The sequence below is a fragment of the Rutilus rutilus genome, assembly GCF_951802725.1.
Source record: "Rutilus rutilus genome assembly, chromosome: 18".
Classification (NCBI taxonomy): Eukaryota; Metazoa; Chordata; class Actinopteri; order Cypriniformes; family Leuciscidae; genus Rutilus; species Rutilus rutilus.
Genome location: NC_140231.1, coordinates 29,255,947 through 29,277,084, shown reverse-complemented (window position 1 = coordinate 29,277,084; position 21,138 = coordinate 29,255,947). Strand labels below are relative to the sequence as shown.

The 21,138-nt window shown below is 38.2% G+C and overlaps 2 protein-coding genes across 5 annotated transcripts in view; both read left to right on the top strand.

Annotated features, from left to right (window-relative positions):
• LOC311276735 (uncharacterized protein) overlaps positions 1-5,252 on the top strand; it is a 66,935-nt gene extending 61,683 nt beyond the window's left edge. For 2 of the 4 annotated variants that reach the window (XM_084386607.1, XM_084386608.1), the window contains exons 2-4: positions 3,123-3,245; positions 3,381-3,436; positions 3,559-4,084. In XM_084386607.1, the coding sequence (XP_084242733.1) occupies positions 3,123-3,245; positions 3,381-3,436; positions 3,559-3,588 (209 nt within the window). In that variant the 3' untranslated portion in view covers positions 3,589-4,084. Of the gene's footprint in view, positions 1-3,122; positions 3,246-3,380; positions 3,437-3,558 lie in introns of all 4 variants that reach the window. The other 2 variants (XM_084386609.1, XM_084386606.1) reach the window with 2 other exon arrangements.
• A 3,516-nt stretch (positions 5,253-8,768) lies between these two features.
• On the top strand, positions 8,769-11,668 carry LOC311277679 (cyclin-dependent kinase 9-like; the record flags this gene model as incomplete). Its single annotated transcript, XM_084388050.1, has 5 exons — positions 8,769-8,876; positions 8,960-9,131; positions 9,927-10,075; positions 10,185-10,215; positions 10,633-11,668. The coding sequence occupies 5 exons, from the start codon at positions 8,769-8,771 to the stop codon at positions 10,980-10,982; spliced, it is 810 nt and encodes a 269-aa protein (XP_084244176.1). The 3' UTR covers positions 10,983-11,668.
• Positions 11,669-21,138: the final 9,470 nt, after the last annotated feature.

Here is a 21,138-nt window from a genome sequence, read left to right as displayed (position 1 = left end):
TCAGTATTTCTGAAGGATCGTGTGACACTGAAGACTGGAGTAATGATGCTGAAAATTCAGCTTTGCATCACAGGAATAAATTACATTTTACTATATATTCACATAGAAAACAGTCACAATATTTCACAATATTACTGTGTTTTTTTAATCAAATCAATGCAGCTTTGAGCAGAAGAGACTTCTTTTAAAAACATTTTAAAAATCTTATCGATATCAACTTCTGAACAGAAGTGTATATTTAATTTTATTATTCATTTTCATTGATATATTTATTTAAAAAAAATATTGAAACCAAAACATGGCATTGTCTAGTGTTCCGGTAAAGAGGTTTTACTTATTCATTTCAAGCCTTATATGTAGTGCCCTGGTATATTTGTCATAGTTGCCCTTTTGGGTCTGCTGCTTTGTCATCCTCTAAATACAGTATTACTTTAGTAAGTAATTTAAAAGAAGAATAGTAGTTTATCTCTCTTTGTTATATAACATTGGTCTGAATATGTACAGTGAAGAAAATAAGTATTTGAACACCCTGCTATTTTGCAAGTTCTCCCACTTAGAAATCATGGAGGGGTCTGAAATTGTCATCGTAGGAGCATGTCTACTGTGAGAGACATAATCTAAAAAAAAAAAATCCAGACATCACAATGTATGATTTTTTTAACTATTTATTTGTATGATACAGCTGCAAATAAGTATTTGAACACCTGAGAAAATCAATGTTAATATTTGGTACAGTAGCCTTTGTTTGCAATTACAGAGGTCAAACGTTTCCTGTAGTTTTTCACCAGGTTTGCACACACTGCAGGAGGGATTTTGGCCCACTCCTCCACACAGATCTTCTCTAGATCAGTCAGGTTTCTGGGCTGTCGCTGAGAAACTCCCTCCAAAGATTCTCTATTGGGTTTAGGTCTGGAGACTGGCTAGGCCACGCCAGAACCTTGATATGCTTCTTACAGAGTCACTCCTTGGTTATCCTGGCTGTGTGCTTCGGGTCATTGTCATGTTGGAAGACCCAGCCTCGACCCATCTTCAATGCTCTAACTGAGGGAAGGAGGTTGTTCCCCAAAATCTCGCAATACATGGCCCCGGTCATCCTCTCCTTAATACAGTGCAGTCGCCTGTCCCATGTACAGAAAAACACCCCCAAAGCATGATGCTACCACCCCCATGCTTCACAGTAGGGATGGTGTTCTTGGGATGGTACTCATCATTCTTCTTCCTCCAAACACGTTTAGTGGAATTATGACCAAAAAGTTCTATTTTGGTCTCATCTGACCACATGACTTTCTCCCATGACTCCTCTGGATCATCCAAATGGTCATTGGCAAACTTAAGACGGGCCTTGACATGTGCTGGTTTAAGCAGGGGAACCTTCCGTGCCATGCATGATTTCAAACCATGACGTCTTAGTGTATTACCAACAGTAACCTTGGAAACGGTGGTCCCAGCTCTTTTCAGGTCATTGACCAGCTCCTCCCGTGTAGTTCTGGGCTGATTTCTCACCTTTCTTAGGATCATTGAGACCCCACGAGGTGAGATCTTGCATGAAGCCCCAGTCCGAGGGAGATTGACAGTCATGTTTAGCTTCTTCCATTTTCTAATGATTGCTCCAACAGTGGACCTTTTTTCACCAAGCTGCTTGGCAATTTCCCCGTAGCCCTTTCCAGCCTTGTGGAGGTGTACAATTTTGTCTCTAGTGTCTTTGGACAGCTCTTTGGTCTTGGCCATGTTAGTAGTTGGATTCTTACTGATTGTATGGGGTGGACAGGTGTCTTTATGCAGCTAACGACCTCAAACAGGTGCATCTAATTTAGGATAATAAATGGAGTGGAGGTGGACATTTTAAAGGCAGACTAACAGGTCTTTGAGGGTCAGAATTCTAGCTGATAGACAGGTGTTCAAATACTTATTTGCAGCTGTATCATACAAATAAATAGTTAAAAAATCATACATTGTGATTTCTGGATTTTTTTAGATTATGTCTCTCACAGTGGACATGCACCTACGATGACAATTTCAGACCCCTCCATGATTTCCAAGTGGGAGAACTTGCAAAATAGCAGGGTGTTCAAATACTTATTTTCCTCACTGTATATATATGTACTGTATGTATGTATATTATTCTTTATCAACGTTTTTAATAAATAGCATTATGCATATTATGATAAAATATATTGTATATTTTGTATAAATTGCGAGACTAAACAATTTTGGCAAAATAATAAATATTGAAGACCAATTTGGCAAAATGTTTGTGATTTTTATGGTTTTGGAGAACTATAGAGACAAGCACAATCAGGTTTATACTGTATAATACATTTTATTATTTTAATGGCAAAATTCCATGTTCACAAATGTACATTTTTTTTAACATAATTTAAGAAAGAAATAGAGCGTTATATTGACTCAATTTGATTAGATTTTCTATGAAGCAAAAAGCAGTTCAAACGTTGAAAATTTGTAAATGTTTCAGTGTCTTTATGTAGATGAATCCCCCTAGTGTGCAACTCTGTTACTTTTGTTGTATTTTCTCAAATACTGTAGGCTACTATTTGTAACATGCTCTTCTTTTTTGTTTTTTGTTTGTCACCTCGCCGTTTCGTCCCACTTCCGGTGTGTTTGGCTTCCCATAGCGCTGAACTGGACAAAAGCGAAGTGAACTATGATAGAGTTGCTCTGCACATATCGCTGCACTTTCCTTTTTTGAAGTGATTCGAGTCATATTTCAAGCAATTCAAAAGCATGATGTTGAGCAGTGCGCATCTGAAGCGGCTTTAATATATCAGCCAAATTTTCTAATCGGGTCGATGACAATAACATTAAAAATGAACATATATCGGCTGATAGCGATATGGTGGCAGATATATCGTGCATCCCTATTTTAAATACAACAAATAATATATTGTTTGATTTACTAACAATATGTAATCAGATTAATTGATGCACGTAATACTTTCTTACCTCTTTTGCCTCAGTTCTATACACTGACATGCAAGAGATATGACTAATAATAATGACTGCACACCGCATACACTCCCACAGAATTTCATTCTTAATCTTGCATTTTATGTATATTAATTAACACCAGACCAAAAAGTAAATTGTCTTTATGAATTGTACAGTGAAATTGGAGGAAAAAACTGGAGAGGAGATTGAGAACAAACAGGAGGAACCACCAGCCAATGAATCACGAGAGACAGTGAAACTCCAGAGATGTCACAGCATGGGGCATCCAGAAATAAACTGTAAGTATTTTATTACATGAGCTCTCACTGCTCTGATGAATTCATGATCTCTGTTAAATAACAGATATAACACAACTGTAAACGTACAGTGTACATGTAAATATGTTGAAGAGTTTATTTCCTTTTTATCTTCAGTCTCTCATGATCCAGTTAAACTGGAGTGTGATGAACCAAAGACAGTTCAAGATGAGGTGAGTTTATATCACTGACAGATTTAATGATTTAAACTGATCATAGTAGATAAATATAACTTTACACTGGCTAATATTTGTGTATGAATATTATGATAATTAAACTCTGCTTTCTCTTTTAGAAGACTCAGGACATTCAGGTCCAGCATTGATGTCTCAAGTATTCCCGTTCCTCTGGCTTTAAAAGCCTCTGTCTTTATAGTTTGTCAGAACGTTCTCAGGTGAAATTATGACTGTACTGGTTGTTGGCTGACTACTTGTGATGGGATCCGTCGAGACTGTGGTGTAATGGGCTCAGTACAGGACCCTGTTTAAAATGGACACTTTATTGCATTTATTGCACCTTTTGAACTGTTTTCTGATATGTCTGGTTCTTTTATGTCCCTCATTTCCATAGAAAGAGGGAGAATTAATATCAGCACTAGCACGTATTGTACTTTTGTATTAATGCAATAATTAATGTTTATTAGAGTTAGGTTTACTTCCTATTGTTGTGTCATTATGCTCAAGTGAACATTTGAGTTACCACAGCTTGTACAAATGCCCAATAGCAGGCTTATATATTTTTCTATATGGTTCAGTGGTGTCAATCTCTATATGATCTCCTTGATCAGATTTCTGTAAATAAAACTGCTTTTCTGAAACCTCATTTGAGTGTACATGATGTCAAACAAAGCTTTCAAAAGTATTTTGTTTGGTAAACTTCTGGAAGTGAAAAACATTGCCATTCACATGTTGCATTTAACTCATACTGCATATAATTTATGTGCACTACTGATATTATTATTAAAACGGTAATTAATTACCATAATGATTTGCTTTTAAATAAAACCAGTCAGTACTGAGGGTGGCAAACACACTGACCTAACAAAAGCAGAGCCTTAATCGAGTTTGTCCACTAGATGGAGCTGTAGCTTATCTTTAATTCTGCAAGCATGAGCTCCAGGGCCCAGTTTTTCAAAAGTAATCCAGTGGGATTTCGGATCACGGATTGGATCAAATCTTGGAAATTGGTTTTTCAAAAGCAAAAGAGGAATTCTGAACTAAGATCAGATCATGTAATCCGATCTTAAATTTGATCTGGATCAAACCTGCCCTTTGGGTTTTTCAGAACTTTGAACTCGGATTAGGATCTATTTGATCCAAAAAAACAGGATTATCCTGATCCCATCAGAAGGGTGGATTCAGTTGTGATTTTTCGAACCAAATAAAACCAGAGAGGTTTTTTTTTTTAAGTGAATGATCACAAAATCAATGTTTACTGATGATATACATTTCTTCATATTTGAAGCATATATGAAGCATGTCACATCTAATGAGATATGGTAAAACAACAAAATCTACAATTTAACATTATAACAAAATAAGGAAAGTAAAATGTTTCTGTTTATTACAGTGTTTCTGTTTCTTAAAATTAAAATAAACAATGATTATTTGTGGCCACCGGTATTTTGCCAACTGTTGTTCTTTGCTAAGCCAGTAGGCTACACTGTTGGTTCCATTTAAGGCTCTAGTAAACAGGATTTGGTGATCCTGAAAAATTCCTATCCGGATCAGATTGATCCAATCCGATGTTGCTTTGAAAAACTGCCTCAAAAGTAAGCTGGATTACGTGATCACGGATCGCAAAAAAAAGGATTACTAAATCCGGATCAATTTTATCCGGATTAAACCTTTTGAAAAACCGGGCCCAGCTGTCAGTGTTGAGCAAGTTTCTTTTAATTCAGTAAATGTAAGTCTTCCAAAATATCGATAATTATATATCACCACGTCGTATGTTATATAACATTTTGTGCACATTGAAGGAAGTTGATCTAACAAAAGAAAGAAAAAAAAAACAATAACATCACACTGAATTACAAATTTGGATTTTAAATTTAATCCAGTATTTAATGTGATGTTTTTTGTCATTCACCTGCCTACAGTAATTTCACTTCTTAATTATAGACAAAGGCATTTATGTCAAACCACATTGTTATAAATAATATGCTTTCCTTATAGTTTAAAACATGGTTTTCATGCGCAACACATGTTTGATCACTGGCTCAGTCAGGCTGTGATTGGTCAAGAAAGAGAGAGACTTCTGATTGAATTGGAGGAACCTTTAGTGTACTCACCCAATTACAACATATAAATCATTTAACAAATTACCCTTTTATAGAGTGAAAAACAAAAAGATTATAAATATATAAAATATTGCATGGAGAATATTTAGTTTCTATTACATTTACTCTTGTCTGTATCTTATACCCAACTTTCCTCATTACTTTCAGTCTACAACTCGCTACCCCTGCACCACCAACCCCACCACCAGTCACCTTCAGGCGAAACCTGCGCTCACTTTCCCCCTCCCATCTTTCCTCTGCCGTGTCATCTTCTCTTCCCCCACCCTCACAATTCTCATCTCTGGATGTGAATACTGCAACGGATACCTTATGCTCCACTCTAACCTCTTCTCTAGACAATATCTGCCCTCTCTCCTCCAGGCCAGCACGCGCTACTCCTTCTAACCCCTGGCTATCCGAGGTTCTTCGTGAACACCGGACCGAACTCAGGGCAGCAGAGAGGAAATGGCGCAAATCAAAAGACTCATCTGACCTGAGTATGTATCAATCTCTCCTCTCGTCCTTTTCTGTTGATGTTCATGCTGCAAAATCTTCATACTTCCACAACAAGATCAACAGCTCCTCCAACACACGATTACTCTTCAAGACATTCAACTCTCTCCTCTGTCCACCTCCACCACCACCCACCTCCTCTTTAACTGCCGACGATTTTGCGAACTTCTTCACCAACAAAACAACAACTATCAGCAGTCAATTCTCAGCTCCACACACACAGGAACCCAGACCGACCCCTTCCACAGCCAATAACCCTCTCTCCTCCTTCTTTCCGCTAACCGAGGAAGAAGTATCTACACTTCTCCTCTCCAGTCATCCTACCACCTGCCCTCTAGACCCCATCCCCTCACACCTTCTACAAGCCATCTCTCCCACACTTCTACCAGCACTCACACACATCATCAACTCATCCCTCCATACTGGCACCTTCCCTACAGCATTCAAGCAGGCTCGGGTTACTCCACTGCTTAAAAAACCAACACTAAACACATCATTTGTAGAGAATTACAGACCTATCTCTCTCCTACCATTCATTGCGAAAACACTTGAAAGAGCTGTTTTCAACCAAGTAACATCCTTCTTGTCTCTAAACAACCAGCTGGATGTCAACCAATCTGGCTTCAAGAAAGGGCATTCAACTGAGACTGCATTACTGTCGGTCACAGAAGCCCTACGGATTGCAAAAGCTGCCTCCAAATCTTCACTCCTCATTCTCCTGGATCTGTCTGCTGCCTTCGACACTGTGAACCATCAGATCCTTATGTCCAGCCTCTCATCACTGGGCATCACAGGAACTTCACTCGACTGGTTTGAGTCCTATCTCACAGGTAGGTCCTTCAAGGTCGCATGGAGAGGCGAAGTATCCAGAGCACATCAACTGACCACAGGGGTTCCTCAGGGTTCAGTTCTTGGTCCCCTCCTCTTCTCCATCTACACTACATCACTGGGACACATCATACAGGCACACGGTTTCTCCTACCACTGCTATACTGATGACACACAACTCTTCCTCTCATTTCAACCAGATCCCACAGCAGCTGCACGGGTCTCAAGCTGTCTGGCAGACATCTCCACATGGATGAAGGAACATCACCTGCAGCTCAACCTGGCAAAGACTGAGCTTCTCGTCCTCCCTGCCAATCCGTCTCTACAGCACGACTTCACCATCCAGCTTGATTCATCATCAATCCCCCCATCAAGGTCGGTCAGAAATCTGGGAGTAACGTTTGATGACCAGCTGACCTTCACAGATCACATTTCAAAGACAGCTCGATCATGCAGGTTTGCGCTGCACAACATCAGGAAGATCAGGCCTTTCCTAACTGAGCACGCAACACAACTCCTCGTCCAGGCCCTGGTCATTTCTAGGCTTGACTACTGCAATGCTCTTCTGGCCGGACTTCCAGCATGTGCAACCAAACCTCTACAGATGATCCAGAATGCTGCAGCTCGTCTTGTCTTCAACGAGCCCAAGAGGGCCCACGTCACTCCTCTGTTCATCTCTCTGCACTGGCTACCTCTCGCTGCTCGCATCAAGTTCAAGGCATTGACGCTTGCTTACAGATCTATCACAGGCTCAGCTCCCTCCTACTTTCACTCACTCCTACGAGCCTACATCCCTACCAGATGCCTACGATCGGTCAACGAGCGACGTCTCGTGGTTCCATCACAGAAAGCCACAAAATCACTTTCCAGAACATTCTCATTCACAGTTCCATGCTGGTGGAACACTCTCCCCACCCTCATCCGGAATGCAGAATCCCTGACAACATTCAAAAAACAGCTGAAAACCCATCTCTTCCGTGAGCACTTAACTTCATAAAAAAAAAAAAAAAAACCTTTCCCTTTAAAACCTCACTTATCGTGCTTATGCTACTCTGAATAATGCCTGAACTTCGTATTTTGAGCACTTCTTGCGTTGTTGTTGTTTTTGCCTCTTCATGATGACTCGCTTAATTTAGTCCTAATTTGTAAGTCGCTTTGGATAAAAGCGTCTGCTAAATGACTAAATGTAAATGTAATGTAAATGTAAATGTAACTTCAAAGGACCTTTGTATAAACCCTTTGTGGAAACTCCTGATTTGACCGGAACAGCTCAACACATGAAGACTTTAGTTTAGAGAACTACATCAGTGTGTGACTGATATCAACATAGACAGGCTGGGTGAAATAGAGAAGATCTTTGATAACTGGAATTTGACCCAGTGTCATTCAGTGACCCAGTGTCAGAACTTTTGCTGCCAGAAAAAAAGCAGTTTCTATCTGAAAATCCTCCTTCAATTAAAGGGTGGCATAAAGTTATTTTTCAATTGATTCGACTAGAACATCTTAATGGATTATAAAACAGATCAATTTCCACTTTCTGGATTATTTAGAACCTCATCTTGGTCATATTGTAGTACAAGGAGTAGCCTAATTATTTTTAATAGTAGCTTAGGCATTACATTTGTGTAAATTTTTAGCAATTTGTTTTTGTTCCTTGTCATATGCTGAGGTTCAATAACCTAAATATAATAAGAAACACAGAGTAATGCACGTCTGAAGTTTGCTTAGGCTCTATGACACAAAATTAAACAACAGCATATATAAGATTTTGTCTGCAACTCTGCATTTGTTTATATATATATATATATATATATATATATATATATATATATATATATATATATATATTTATTTTTTTAGTTAACCAACAGGCAGTCGCCAAGCTCATGGTAATTACTTGTCACACCCTTACAGTCTGTGGTTACTTCACACCCCCCGTGTGTGAGTCACTCGGCAGACTCTACAGCTCCAGATTCAACATTAGACACTCACACGTCACGGTCTCACTTTGTTGCAGGCACAGGGTTGTCCTCATGTTTACAGGCTCAGACTGAAGTGTTTTGTATATTTGTGTCAGATCCTCCACAGAGACATGAAGGCTGCCAATGTTCTGATCACCAGAGATGGTGTTCTGAAGCTGGCTGACTTTGGTTTGGCCAGAGCATTTAGTTTGGCCAAGAACAGTCAGGGGAACCGCTACACAAACCGGGTCGTCACACTGTGGTACCGACCGCCTGAACTACTGCTGGGTGAGTGAAGTAAAGCCCTGTTGAAACCTTGTATTCCACTTTCTTTACAAGTGGAAAATGGAAAACAGATCCTGTTGAAAAAAATATGATGAGAAAAGGTTTAATTATCAGGTATTTCCTGCTCACTGAGAGTTAAGAACACAAAGAATTGATTCATATGCTTTGCACATGTGCACTGAAAAGTGCCGTTTTCTCAATATCACTCGGCTGAAGCTCTTTCTCTGCTGCATCTGCAATCGCATACTTCCCTTCTATATAGTAGGCAAAAAAAGAGTATGTAACAAAAGAAGAATGTCTGAATTGACAGTACTCATAATAGAGTAGGTAAAAAGTACCCGGATGAGATTCTGAAGTCTGCATACGATAAACACTTTACTATCCCATGAGGCCACAGGAGAGGATTTATGAATGGAGATGAAGCAACTGACGCTGTAGGTCACATGATAATGACAACATGGCGAATGTAGTACGTCCAGATTACTTTCATACTACACACATTCATACTATATAGAACATACTTTTTAAGCTGTGGTGAAGTAATTACTTAATAAAAATAAGTACCTACTCAAGTGAGGATGCGATTTCTGTCACATACTCGTGCATGTATGCGAAGAAGAGAGAGGCTAATGTAACAAATAAAGATTATTAAAAAGAGAGTCGACAGGTGAACTTTTCCACTGTTTATAAAGTGTGACAGGAAATTATATAATTCTTTAAAAAGGCTTATTGATGTGTATTATTGTGGGGTATTAAGTAGATGGTTTCTCACTCTGTGTATTGGGGGTTTTTTTTCAGGGGAGAGAGACAACGGGCCTCCTATAGATCTGTGGGGTGGAGGGTGTATCATGGCGGAGATGTGGACCAGAAGCCCCATCATGCAGGGCAACACAGAACAACATCAGCTCACACTCATAAGCCAGCTGTGTGGCTCTATTACTCCTGAGGTAACACACACACACGCACACACAACATTAGAGATCCATTAACATTTGTTGTGCGCGATCAGATCACAAATAGTCAAGTGAGAACGATTACTGTTTTATCTGATATTAGCATGTTTCAAATGTGTCTGAAGTGTCTGTTTGTGATGTAGAAAGCCACTTAGAGTAACATTTTATAATTACAGAATTTGAGGAATAAGTTTGATTCGTAAAGCTCCAAAAGTATTACAAATGGTCTCAGCTCCTTGATTAAGAAAGCTGAAGAAGTATCGTTAAGAGTTAAGAGTTGTAGGATGGCTGTATTGCGCACTCAGAGGACCAAAAAAGTTTAATACATATGACCCCTGGTTTTGACAAGATAGCTTCACATTTCATCATGAGACACACAAATGCTAGTTTTATTTTCTCTTTCTCTTTCTCGAGTTCTAGTTTTATTTCTTAAGTTTCCCTCCAAACCTTGATTCACAGATTCAAAACTTGAATCCATGATAATTCATGTATTTATTTGCATGTTTTTAACATGTATTCTGTGCTATCTCAGGGAGTAGCATGAGAAGTAGATAAGAAGTATGAACTGTATCAGAAGATGGAGCTTCCTAAAGGTCAGAAGCGGAAGGTGAAGGACAGACTCAAGGCGTATGTGAAAGACCCGTACGCTCTGGATCTCATCGACAAACTGCTGGTTCTGGATCCGGCTCAGAGAATCGACAGCGACGACGCTCTCAACCACGACTTCTTCTGGTCCGACCCCATGCCCTCTGACCTCAAAAACATGCTCTCCACGCACAACACCTCCATGTTTGAGTACCTGGCACCGCCACGCAGGAGAGGTCACATGCCCCAGCAGCCAGCCAATCAGAACAGAAACCCAGCCACCACCAGCCAATCAGAGTTTGACAGGGTCTTTTGATTGAATCAGTCACGCTTGGACAGTCTGTGATTGGTCAGGAAGGAGAGAGAGACTTTGGACTAAAACTTTAGTGGTCTCACTCAGTTATGAAATATAATACTTTTCCACAGATATTGCTTCCTCATAGTGATGTGTTGAACATCTATGAAGTAAGCAGATACAACTCCTGTTGTTTAGTGTTTGCACTCACAGAAGCTTTATTAAGATTACAGAAAACACTGATTGAGGATGAGATGAACTTAATTGATATGACTTGATGCTTTACTACCAGAGCTGATCCAGGAACAGCTTCAGCACTGAGATATGAGTGTCTTATTGTGCTGCCAGTGCATTGTGGGAGAGAGAAAAAAGTGTTCTTAGTGTTTTCATGGTCAGGTTTCTGTTTTTATGCACAGATTCAGTCATTTGACAAATTCATTTCCTTAAAGGAGAACTCCGGTCAATTTTAACATTGAGCTCAATTTTTTGTAAATTTGGAGTGCTGTCAGTACAGAGAACAACGACAAAAATCGGTGTTGCCTACACCGTGTTATCCTCTTTTTAAAATTTGCACCCTGTTGACTTCAATGGGGCAAGTTTTAAACCTGCTTTTAGCCTCTTAACATCCTTGATGTGTCATTACAAGTGCACAGGTCATGTGAGTGATTCCTTTAGAGTTAACACGGGTGAATCTGACTGCAGTAGATGTGAAAGATATGAATAAGTTAATTCGGCCAGCGCTCATACCTGTGTTTACATCCTGTTTTCGGTTGAAGTCCAAAGTAGTCGATTGTCGAGTTCACGCGCATATGTTTAGTTACCTATGATCACGCGCGTGAACTCGACAATCGACTACTTTGGACTTCAACCGAAAACAGGATGTAAATACAGGTATGAGCGCTGGCCGAATTAACGGCTGTTTCTCAATTCCAAGAACGCAGAGAACGGACTTGTGTTCTCGTGGAGACCTGTCTTGCCAAGCTTCCTTGGAAGAACGAACTCGGAACCGGCCGCAATGACTTCTGGGACACCAGGCGAGTACTAGCTCAAGTCTGCATTCGATGCATCCTCGGTATCAAGAACACATCCCGGGTTCTTTAATGCGTCCTCTGTACTTGCGTTCTTGAGAATTGGTGCTGCGTTCCAGTCCACTTTAAGACACGCACTTGCGAACTTCCCTAAGCACTTCCCCTTGGGGGAATCCCTGCCGCCATTTTGAAGTGCGTTCCACTTCGTGAAGTGGACGAGGGAAGTTTATATGGACAGACCCTCGTTCCCTCGATTTTGACCGAGGGAGCGAGTCTGCTTCAAATGTACACTTCAGGCACCTATATGTCCCACAATGCAGTACGATTGTGACGTCACCACATATCTCATCACTATTGATCTAATCACCACCACAACAGACAACTCTATGATATATTAATTATATATTTTTTTTGTTTAAAACAACCCACATAAACATTTGGATGCTGCATTAAACAAATTCTTAAAGAATTTTTTTTTTTAAATAATAAATCAACTCCACAGCTGATTCCAAGTGATCAAGGGCTTAGGACGTTCCAGTTCAGCCCATTGCAGTTTCCGCCAGTAGTGGGCACTCGCAATGACGTACATCCGAGTGAACGAGACGGAGGGAAGTTTGCGAGTGAAGGGCATGACCGTTTTGGACTGGAACGCAGCACTGGTCTGAACTTCGACGGTTAATGATGACGTAAAACGAGAACACAAGGACGCAAGATCGCTTAAGAACGCATATTGAGAAACAACCAACTTCATTTTAACGGATGGTGTAGCAATATTGTTGTCCGGGTGGAAATCGGGAGAAATTCGGGAGAAAGGTCGGTCCGGGAGATTTTCGGGAGGGGCTTTGAAATTCGGGAGTCTCCCGGAAAAATCGGGAGGGTTGGCATGTATGAATAATACACCAATAAAACATTCATATTTCCGCCATTCATTTGTCTACTGTTTTTATGTGGCTGGAGGCACAATCTGATTTTCTATGACAATATTAGTGCCAGAAATTGTGGATTGGGTTTGCATTCCTCCTTGTGTTGCCTTTCAATAAATGTTTTTTTTGTGATAAGTTTGCTTGTAGTTAATTTGTCTCAAAGTATCATAAGATATTTGACAGTAGTGCATTTAGCTGTTTATTAGTGTTGTCAAAAATTCGTTTGTCAGCACATCAGGCAATATGACATGAACAGATGTTTAAAATTATTTATTTAAAACATGAAAAGATGTTTAACAATATTTATTTAAAAAAAATGTTTTAGACAAAGCACAATTTAAAAAGAATAGCTATATTAGTACTTGCTCCACAGTCTAGTTGAGGTGGGACAATTAGAAAAAAAACAATACATTGCAATATGGTTTCTAGCAATACATTATCAATACCTTGGCAGTGGCATTAATGCATATTGAAACTTGCTTTACTGTATACAGACAAAAACAAGCATTTTGAAGATGTCATCTCAAAGGTTTATGTTCTTGAACAGCTAAGAGTCAGTTTAGTTAATTTGAATATGTTCAGTTAAACTTGTGCGAGATCGATTAAAAAGCATACGGAACTAATCGCATACTTTTCTCTAATCGCTCTCGCGGCCTGCGTCCCAATGTGCATACTATCCATCCTTAATAGTAGGTGACATTAGTAATTGTCTATACTATTTAGGACAGATAGGGTGGATAGTATGCACATTGGGACGCAGGGGCGGTCATTTGATATCAGGTAACTTGAAGGGGCGTGACTTGTGGCGTGGCGTAACTTGAAGTGGGCGTAACTTGAAGTGGGCATTGTCGGTACACGATCCGTTCCACCTACACGATCCGTTCCACGCATGCGTTTCATTAAATAACAAACGGGTTATTATGGACGTATTTTGTTATTCTGTGCCATGATGAAGACAGAAATATTATGTTGGTGCCTGTAACAGTTTTATACACTGCTGTCACGTTATTTGAGCTGTTTCTGGATGAAGGTAGACTGCTGACAGTGAGTCGTGTTGACAGAGTTCAGGGAAAACTTCCTAATGTCAAGTTTAAAATGAATACGCGCTTAAGGTGCGTGACAAAAACATACGCGCACTTCAGTTAGTGCGATTCAAGTGTTTAAATGGTTAAAAACGGCGTACGCCACCTGTTTTAATACGATTATAGTTGATGCGATTATGAGCTTATCACATTATTAAGTATTGTGTTTACATGAGGTAAAGCATAAGCGCAATATTGCTAAAATCCCATTATACGCATGCGTGAAACGGATCGTGTACCGACAGGTGTACCGACAGGCATAACCTGAACTCTTGCGGGCTGCAGACAGATTCTATAGAGCTGGTAAGTCCCGCCCCTTCCGTAAAACCCCGCTGGACCTCAAAGTTGAAAAACCGTCAATGCAAGTGAATGGGAGAAAATAATTATTTTCTGGTCCCGTTTGAATTGTGCCATGAATGTGAACATGTTGTCTGTGAATTTTTTTTATAACTTTTCATGTTACGAGTTTGACAGTATATGGTATGATTCTTCAGCTAGCAGTTGTGGAAAAGACATAACGAGAAAGACTACATGTCGCCTATGTGACGTCACCCCATAAAGTTGACTTACCCGTGGTTTTCGCCAACCTCAACGATTTTGTCCTCTCCCTGAAAGAAGGCGGTGAAGTGCACCAAAGACACAGCCATGTTTAGCGGGATCCGTGAGCTAGTCCGTGTGCTAGTGGTGTTGACGTTTCAAACGCGTCGAGAGTTGTAGTCCACAAAGTGCTCTCACACAAAGTCTAACCGTATCAAACTTCTACCCGCTAAATTGTATAATTCTTTACACGGAAAGTTATATAAAAAATTCACAGACAACATATGTTCACATTCATGGCACAATTCAAACGGGACCAGAAAATAATTATTTTCTCCCATTCACTTGCATTGACGGTTTTTCAACTTTGAGGTCCAGCGGGGTTTTACGGAAGGGGCGGGACTTACCAGCTCTATTGGGGGTAGAAAGGTAGAAAGGGGATTTCCCCAAACACTGTCACACATTGTGAGGCGCAGCCAGGCTGCAAGAGCGGTGCTGAAGTCACAATTCGTTTTTTTAGTCGGTACATATCCATCAAACAGAAGACACAGAAAAGCAACAACAATGAACGGAGACAGATGGAAAACAGACACGAGATTTCACAAACATACGGATCAAGAGAAACAAACAGAGGAGCACACAGTGTATTGTAAGTATTTTATAACATTAAGTCTTACTGTAGAGTGAATGATTTCACCACGTCTCCATTAAACAATTAGACACGGTAACTTAAGGCGTGCAAAATTATAGTGTGTTGGTCTAATTGAATAAAAACGACACATTTCCACACAGTTAAATAAATGTTTTTCCTAAGTATGATTTTTTGTTTGTTTCACCAGTCAGTGCTGTCGTTGGTCAAATTATTATGCTATTATACTCCATATAAACTCCATATAACTCCATGTAAAAGCCAGAGACTAAGCTTTTTTTTGCACAGGCCTATCTAAAGCGTTAATGGTTCCACCTGGTTATCAACAGTAAAAATTACAAATTTGACCTCTTCCCAACAGGGAAAACCACCAACAATCAAAAATGCATGATTATATGGTGTCATGGCTTTGCAATCAAAAAATGTGGTTATAATGGAAGTCAATGGGGCAAAAACAGCCACGAACAGTAAATGAGGGAGAAAAAGTTAAAATCTGATGCTGCACAAAAACTAACAATGCATCAAAACCAATGTTGTTTCTAATCTTTGACATGTCCAAGACTGTGATAAAAGGTAAAAAAAAATCCAGTCCACAATCACATTTTATATTGAAAATCAGTCATTTTGTGTGTTTTTTTCCCCCAAATCAGTGACATAATTTACGAATTTGGCAATTAAAGAGTTAAAATCCTGTTTTTTTTTTTAAACATTTAGTAGTTTTGAGCAGGACTGAGGTTGATTAATAGATTTATGCAAAAAAAATTGAAAAAAATATTTATCTGATACATTTTTACAGCAGTTTAAAGTAGTGGCTGTTTTCAGCCACGAACATAACGAAAGGGTAGTGAATTTGCCCACAGTGTACTGTTGAGTTTTTGAAAAATTTCAAAGCATTTTCCCAAAATATGTGTAAAAATAAGATTTGTCACCAAAAATCATTCCATTTGCTGAAACACAGAGAAAGTTATGGCCAAATTAAGACTCAGAAATACCCCATAGTGGATGAAAACATCCCCAACAGCACATAAGGGTTAATCTTGCATTTTATGTATATTAATTAACAACAGACCAAAAAGTAAATTGTCTTCAAATTTACAGTCAAATTGTCACTGGAAAGAAGCCACTGTAAAACTGGAGAGGAGATGGAGAACAAACAGGAGGAACCACCAGCCAATGAATCACGAGAGACAGTGAAACGCCAGAGACGTCACAGCATGGAGCATCCATTACCAGACTGTAAGTATTTTATTACATTATCTCTCACTGCGCTGATGAATTCATGATCTCTCTGGTAAATAACAGATATAACACAACTGTAAACATACAGTGTAGTGTGCATGTAAATATGTTAAAGAGTTTATTTCCTTTTTATCTTCAGTCTCTGATGATCCAGTTAAACTGGAGTGTGATGTACCAAAGACAGTTCAAGATGAGGTGAGTTTATATCACTGACAGATTTAATGATTTAAACTGATCATAGTAGATAAATATAACTTTACACTGGCTAATATTTGTGTATGAATATTATGAATAATTAAACTCTGCTCTCTCTGTTCCAGCACTGATGTCTCAACTATTCCTGTTCCTCTGGCTTTAAAAGCCTCTGTCTTTATAGTTAGCAAAAACAGTGTCAGAATGGAGATGTATGGCAGACAGCATCTCTGAATTCTCTCAGACTCGTTTACAGCTGCTATTTAAATCAGTCTCAGGTGAAATCATAACTGTACTGGTTGTTGTCTGACTACTTGTGATGGGATCCGTCGAGACTGTGGTGTAATGGCTCAGTACAGGACCCCGTTTAAAATGGCCACTTTATTAACTTTTTAACTGTTTTCTGATATGTTTGGTCATTTTTATGTCACTCAGTTCAATAGAAACAGAGAGAATGTATGTCAGCTCTAGCACTTAATACAATTAACTGTACCTTTGTATTAATGTAATAAATAATGTTTATTAGAGTTTAGTTTCACTTCCTATTGTTGTGTCATTATGCTCAAGTGAACATTTGAGTTACCACAGCTTGTTTTATTAAATAAAACTGCTTTTCTGAAACCTCATTTACATGATTTCAAACAAAGCTTTCAAAAGTATTTTGGATGGTAAACTTCTGAAAGTGAAAAACATTGACTTTCACGTGTTGCATTTAACTCATACTGCATATAATTTATGTGTACTACTAAAATTATTATTAAAACGGTAATTAATTACCATAATGATTTACTTTTTAAATAAAACCAGTCAATACTGAGGGTGGCAAACACACTGACCTAACATTAGCAGAGCCTTAATGGAGTTTGTCCACTAGATGGAGCTGTAGCTTATCTTTAATTCTGCAAGCATGAGCTCCAGCTGTCAGTGTTCAAATTCTCCTGCTAAAATTATATTTCATATTTCATCCAAATATCTATAATTATATATCATAGTATGTTATCTAACATGTTGTGTATAGTGCAGGAAGTTGAAAAAAACAAAACAAAAAAACACAAGAATATTACACTGAATTATAAATTTGGATTTTAAATTTAATCCGGTATTTAATGTGATGTTTTTGTCATTCACCTGCCTACAATAGTTTAACTTAATTATGAGCAAGACAAAGGCATTTATGTCAAACCACATTATTATTATAATTAATATGCTTTCCTTATAGCTTAAAACATGGTTTTCATGCACAACAGGGGAACGTTCAAGTTCAAAACGGTGCGCAACGTTTTGCTACGGTTTCCGGGTTGAACGTCATGTTTCCTGGAAACGGCGTGCACCGGTGTGCAACAGGGTTTGAGATACGTTTTCTCTTGTTTGGTGGGTGTGTCAGAACTGCAGTCCAATCAGCAGCAACATGTATATAAAGCACGTGGTATTAAAGTGAACTCGCACAATGGGTTCAAGGAAAGTAATTTACAAATGTGTTTGATGCAGCTCGGTATACGCAACAACTGAGGATATTAGAAGACATGTTTGTCGTAAGTTTTATTGTAAAAAAATAGGATATCAACATAATGATGTAGTTGTTTATATTTTTAGCTTCATTGCAAGTGTATGACATTTGGTATAGAAATAAACAATGGTAATTAAGTCCTTTTCCTAAAAATGAGAAAGAAAATACAGGGTATTAAAACAGTATGAACTACAAATAAAGTCAGTATGTGAGGCTAAATAGATGTGTTTTAGTCTGAATTAGGTAAGATGTGTGTTTCCATTTCAGTTTCAGCAATCCCTTCACTCGATTGGGATGTTCTCTTTTGTTCTGGGCGGCAAGTGCAGTAACTGTAACATCGGGCATATTTTGTAGTATTAAACACATATTTATACCGACTTCACAAGGCTCAGAAAATTCTTCACAAAGAACACAAAGAATGGCCTTCTCAGCTGCCATAGTTGCAACTCTTGCGTCATCAGAACAGTGTGTTCAACATCACCGTTTCTGTTTAAAAAACGTTGTGCAACGTTTTGTCGGGGCTGAACGCAGCCCACATGTTTGATCACTGGCTCAGTCAGGCTGTGATTGGTCAAGAAAGAGAGAGACTTCTGATTGGATTGGAGGAACCTTTAGTGTACTCTCACCCAATTACAACATATAAATCATTTAACAAATTACCCTTTTATAGAGTGAAAAACTAAAATATTATAAATGCATAAAATATTACATGGAGAATATTTAGTTTCTATTACATTTACTCTTGTCTGTATCTTATAAGGACCTTTGCATTAACCTGAAGAGAAACATAAAATGTTTATTGTAGAATAAAATAATTCTCATGTTTTCTGATCAGATTTCAAAAGAAGAATAGTAATAATGTCAAACAGTAATAATGTTAAATGCTTATGGTAATGCTGAACTCACAGAAATGCATGTGCCCACATTACATCTGTAGTGGAAACTCCTGATTTGACCGGAACAGCTCAACACATGAAGACTTTAGTTTAGAGAACTACATCAGTGTGTGACTGATATCAACATAGACAGGCTGGGTGAAATAGAGAAGATCTTTGATAACTGGAATTTGACCCAGTGTCATTCAGTGACCCAGTGTCAGAACTTTTGCTGCCAGAAAAAAAGCAGTTTCTATCTGAAAATCCTCCTTCAATTAAAGGGTGGCATAAAGTTATTTTTCAATTGATTCCACTAGAACATCTTACTGGATTTTAACCCTAAAACTGGCAATGTGATCTGGGTGTAACATAGTTTTTGTCGTCTTTTTTGGGGCGTAAGAATGATTTTTTCATCAAATCCTTTTATCATTTATCACAGCCTGGTCTGTCTTGAGTATGCTGGTCACATGATTTGTTTAAAAAATGTTGTGATTAATTAGTTAATTAGTCAGCCTGACCTAAATCCAACATGGCTGCCAGTGGTGCAGGACATTCAGATTTTGAGATAAGTAAATATATATTAAACTTACTTTTCTTTTGAAATAATAATACTAACACTGCTAACATTAATTATGAACATTGTCTTAAGGTGCTGAAAAAGAAAATGTATAAAAATGTTGTTCATGTTGTTATTTAGCACGTTTTGAAATATATGTTACACCTAAATCACATTGCCACTTTTGGGTATAAAAAAGGGATTAACTTTGTATTCATTTTTGTAACAATCTTTGTATTCTGAGGGTTTTTTTTTTTTTTTTTTTTTTACAAATTATAAAATTTACAGGTTAAAAGACCCACGGTTGCAAATTTACAACATCACTTTTAACAATTCAGAAAAAATGCCTGCAAATGTTTTTTTCTCTCAAAACCACATTTACATAGTTAATGGGTCCTATTGTTTGTCCTCACAATGCTATTGGATAGAAGAAGTGTTTATAGGTCCGGTCATCTGGCTATGAACTCACTCTACCTGCAAACTTCCCGCTGAGCTCATCTCCTTTTTTTGCATGACTGGATTTGTCAGGATTAAAGTAAGTAAAATTGCTTAAATATTTTTTTGGGTGTTTATTTCAATGTCTAGAACATGTACATATTTAGTTATTTTGGAAAACCTTCATCAAATTTGATTTAGAGCTTGTTATGTCTATGTTGTAATTCTACAACGTTGGGTCAGAGTGGTAGTCAAAATAGCCTGTGCACCTTACACATTACATAAGGACACTGCACTTTTCAAATGATCACAAATTGAAAAAAAATGTAGTAGAAATGTAGTGATTCATTGTAACTAAGCTCTAAATGTGTTTTTCTGTTAATTGTTTTACTTAGTTTAGCTTAGACCATTATTAAACACATGAATAAATTGTATGGGATATTTGAAACTTCAGCATCTATAGCAGTATTTGAAACTCCCTGTATCTTTGTAGTTTGTTTGTTTTTTAACTTCTAAATGATCCTGAGCCATTTTTTCTCAGTGTTGCCCAAGCAGCAGTTAGTAGCATTAGGAGATAGAAAAACAGATTCTGAATGTTCTGGAATTCTTGTGATGCCTGTTGCATTGTCCGGACAGGTGCAAATGGTCTTGAATGTGAACCTGTAAGTGCTCTGGGGGGATGCATGTGTTCCTTTAGTATGATAAGTAGAGAGCATAATAGGCTGCAATAGACAGTATTGTTTGAATGTAGTAAAATGTTGATTATCACTTCATTGAAATTATAATACTTATGGGCATGCTAATGGAAATGTTGATTGTCACTTCATTGAAATTATAATACTTATGGGCATGCTAATGGGAATACTTAGATTTCTACCCACATGATCTACCACCCTGTCTATTCTTTCAGTTTATCTACTACAATGTAAGACCCATATGTATTATTCACATATTTAACTTCATTATTTTTTACTTTTTCCATTTCAGAATGCCACCAGCGCAGAAAGGTCTTTTATGATGGATACACAAACACACTGTGTAGCAAGTGCAATGTTCGCCTGTGCTTAACAGATGAAAAGAACTGTTTTAGGGACTATCACTGCAAGTGAACACAGACTGCCTTCAAACCACAGTTTTTTTTTTTTTTTTTACGA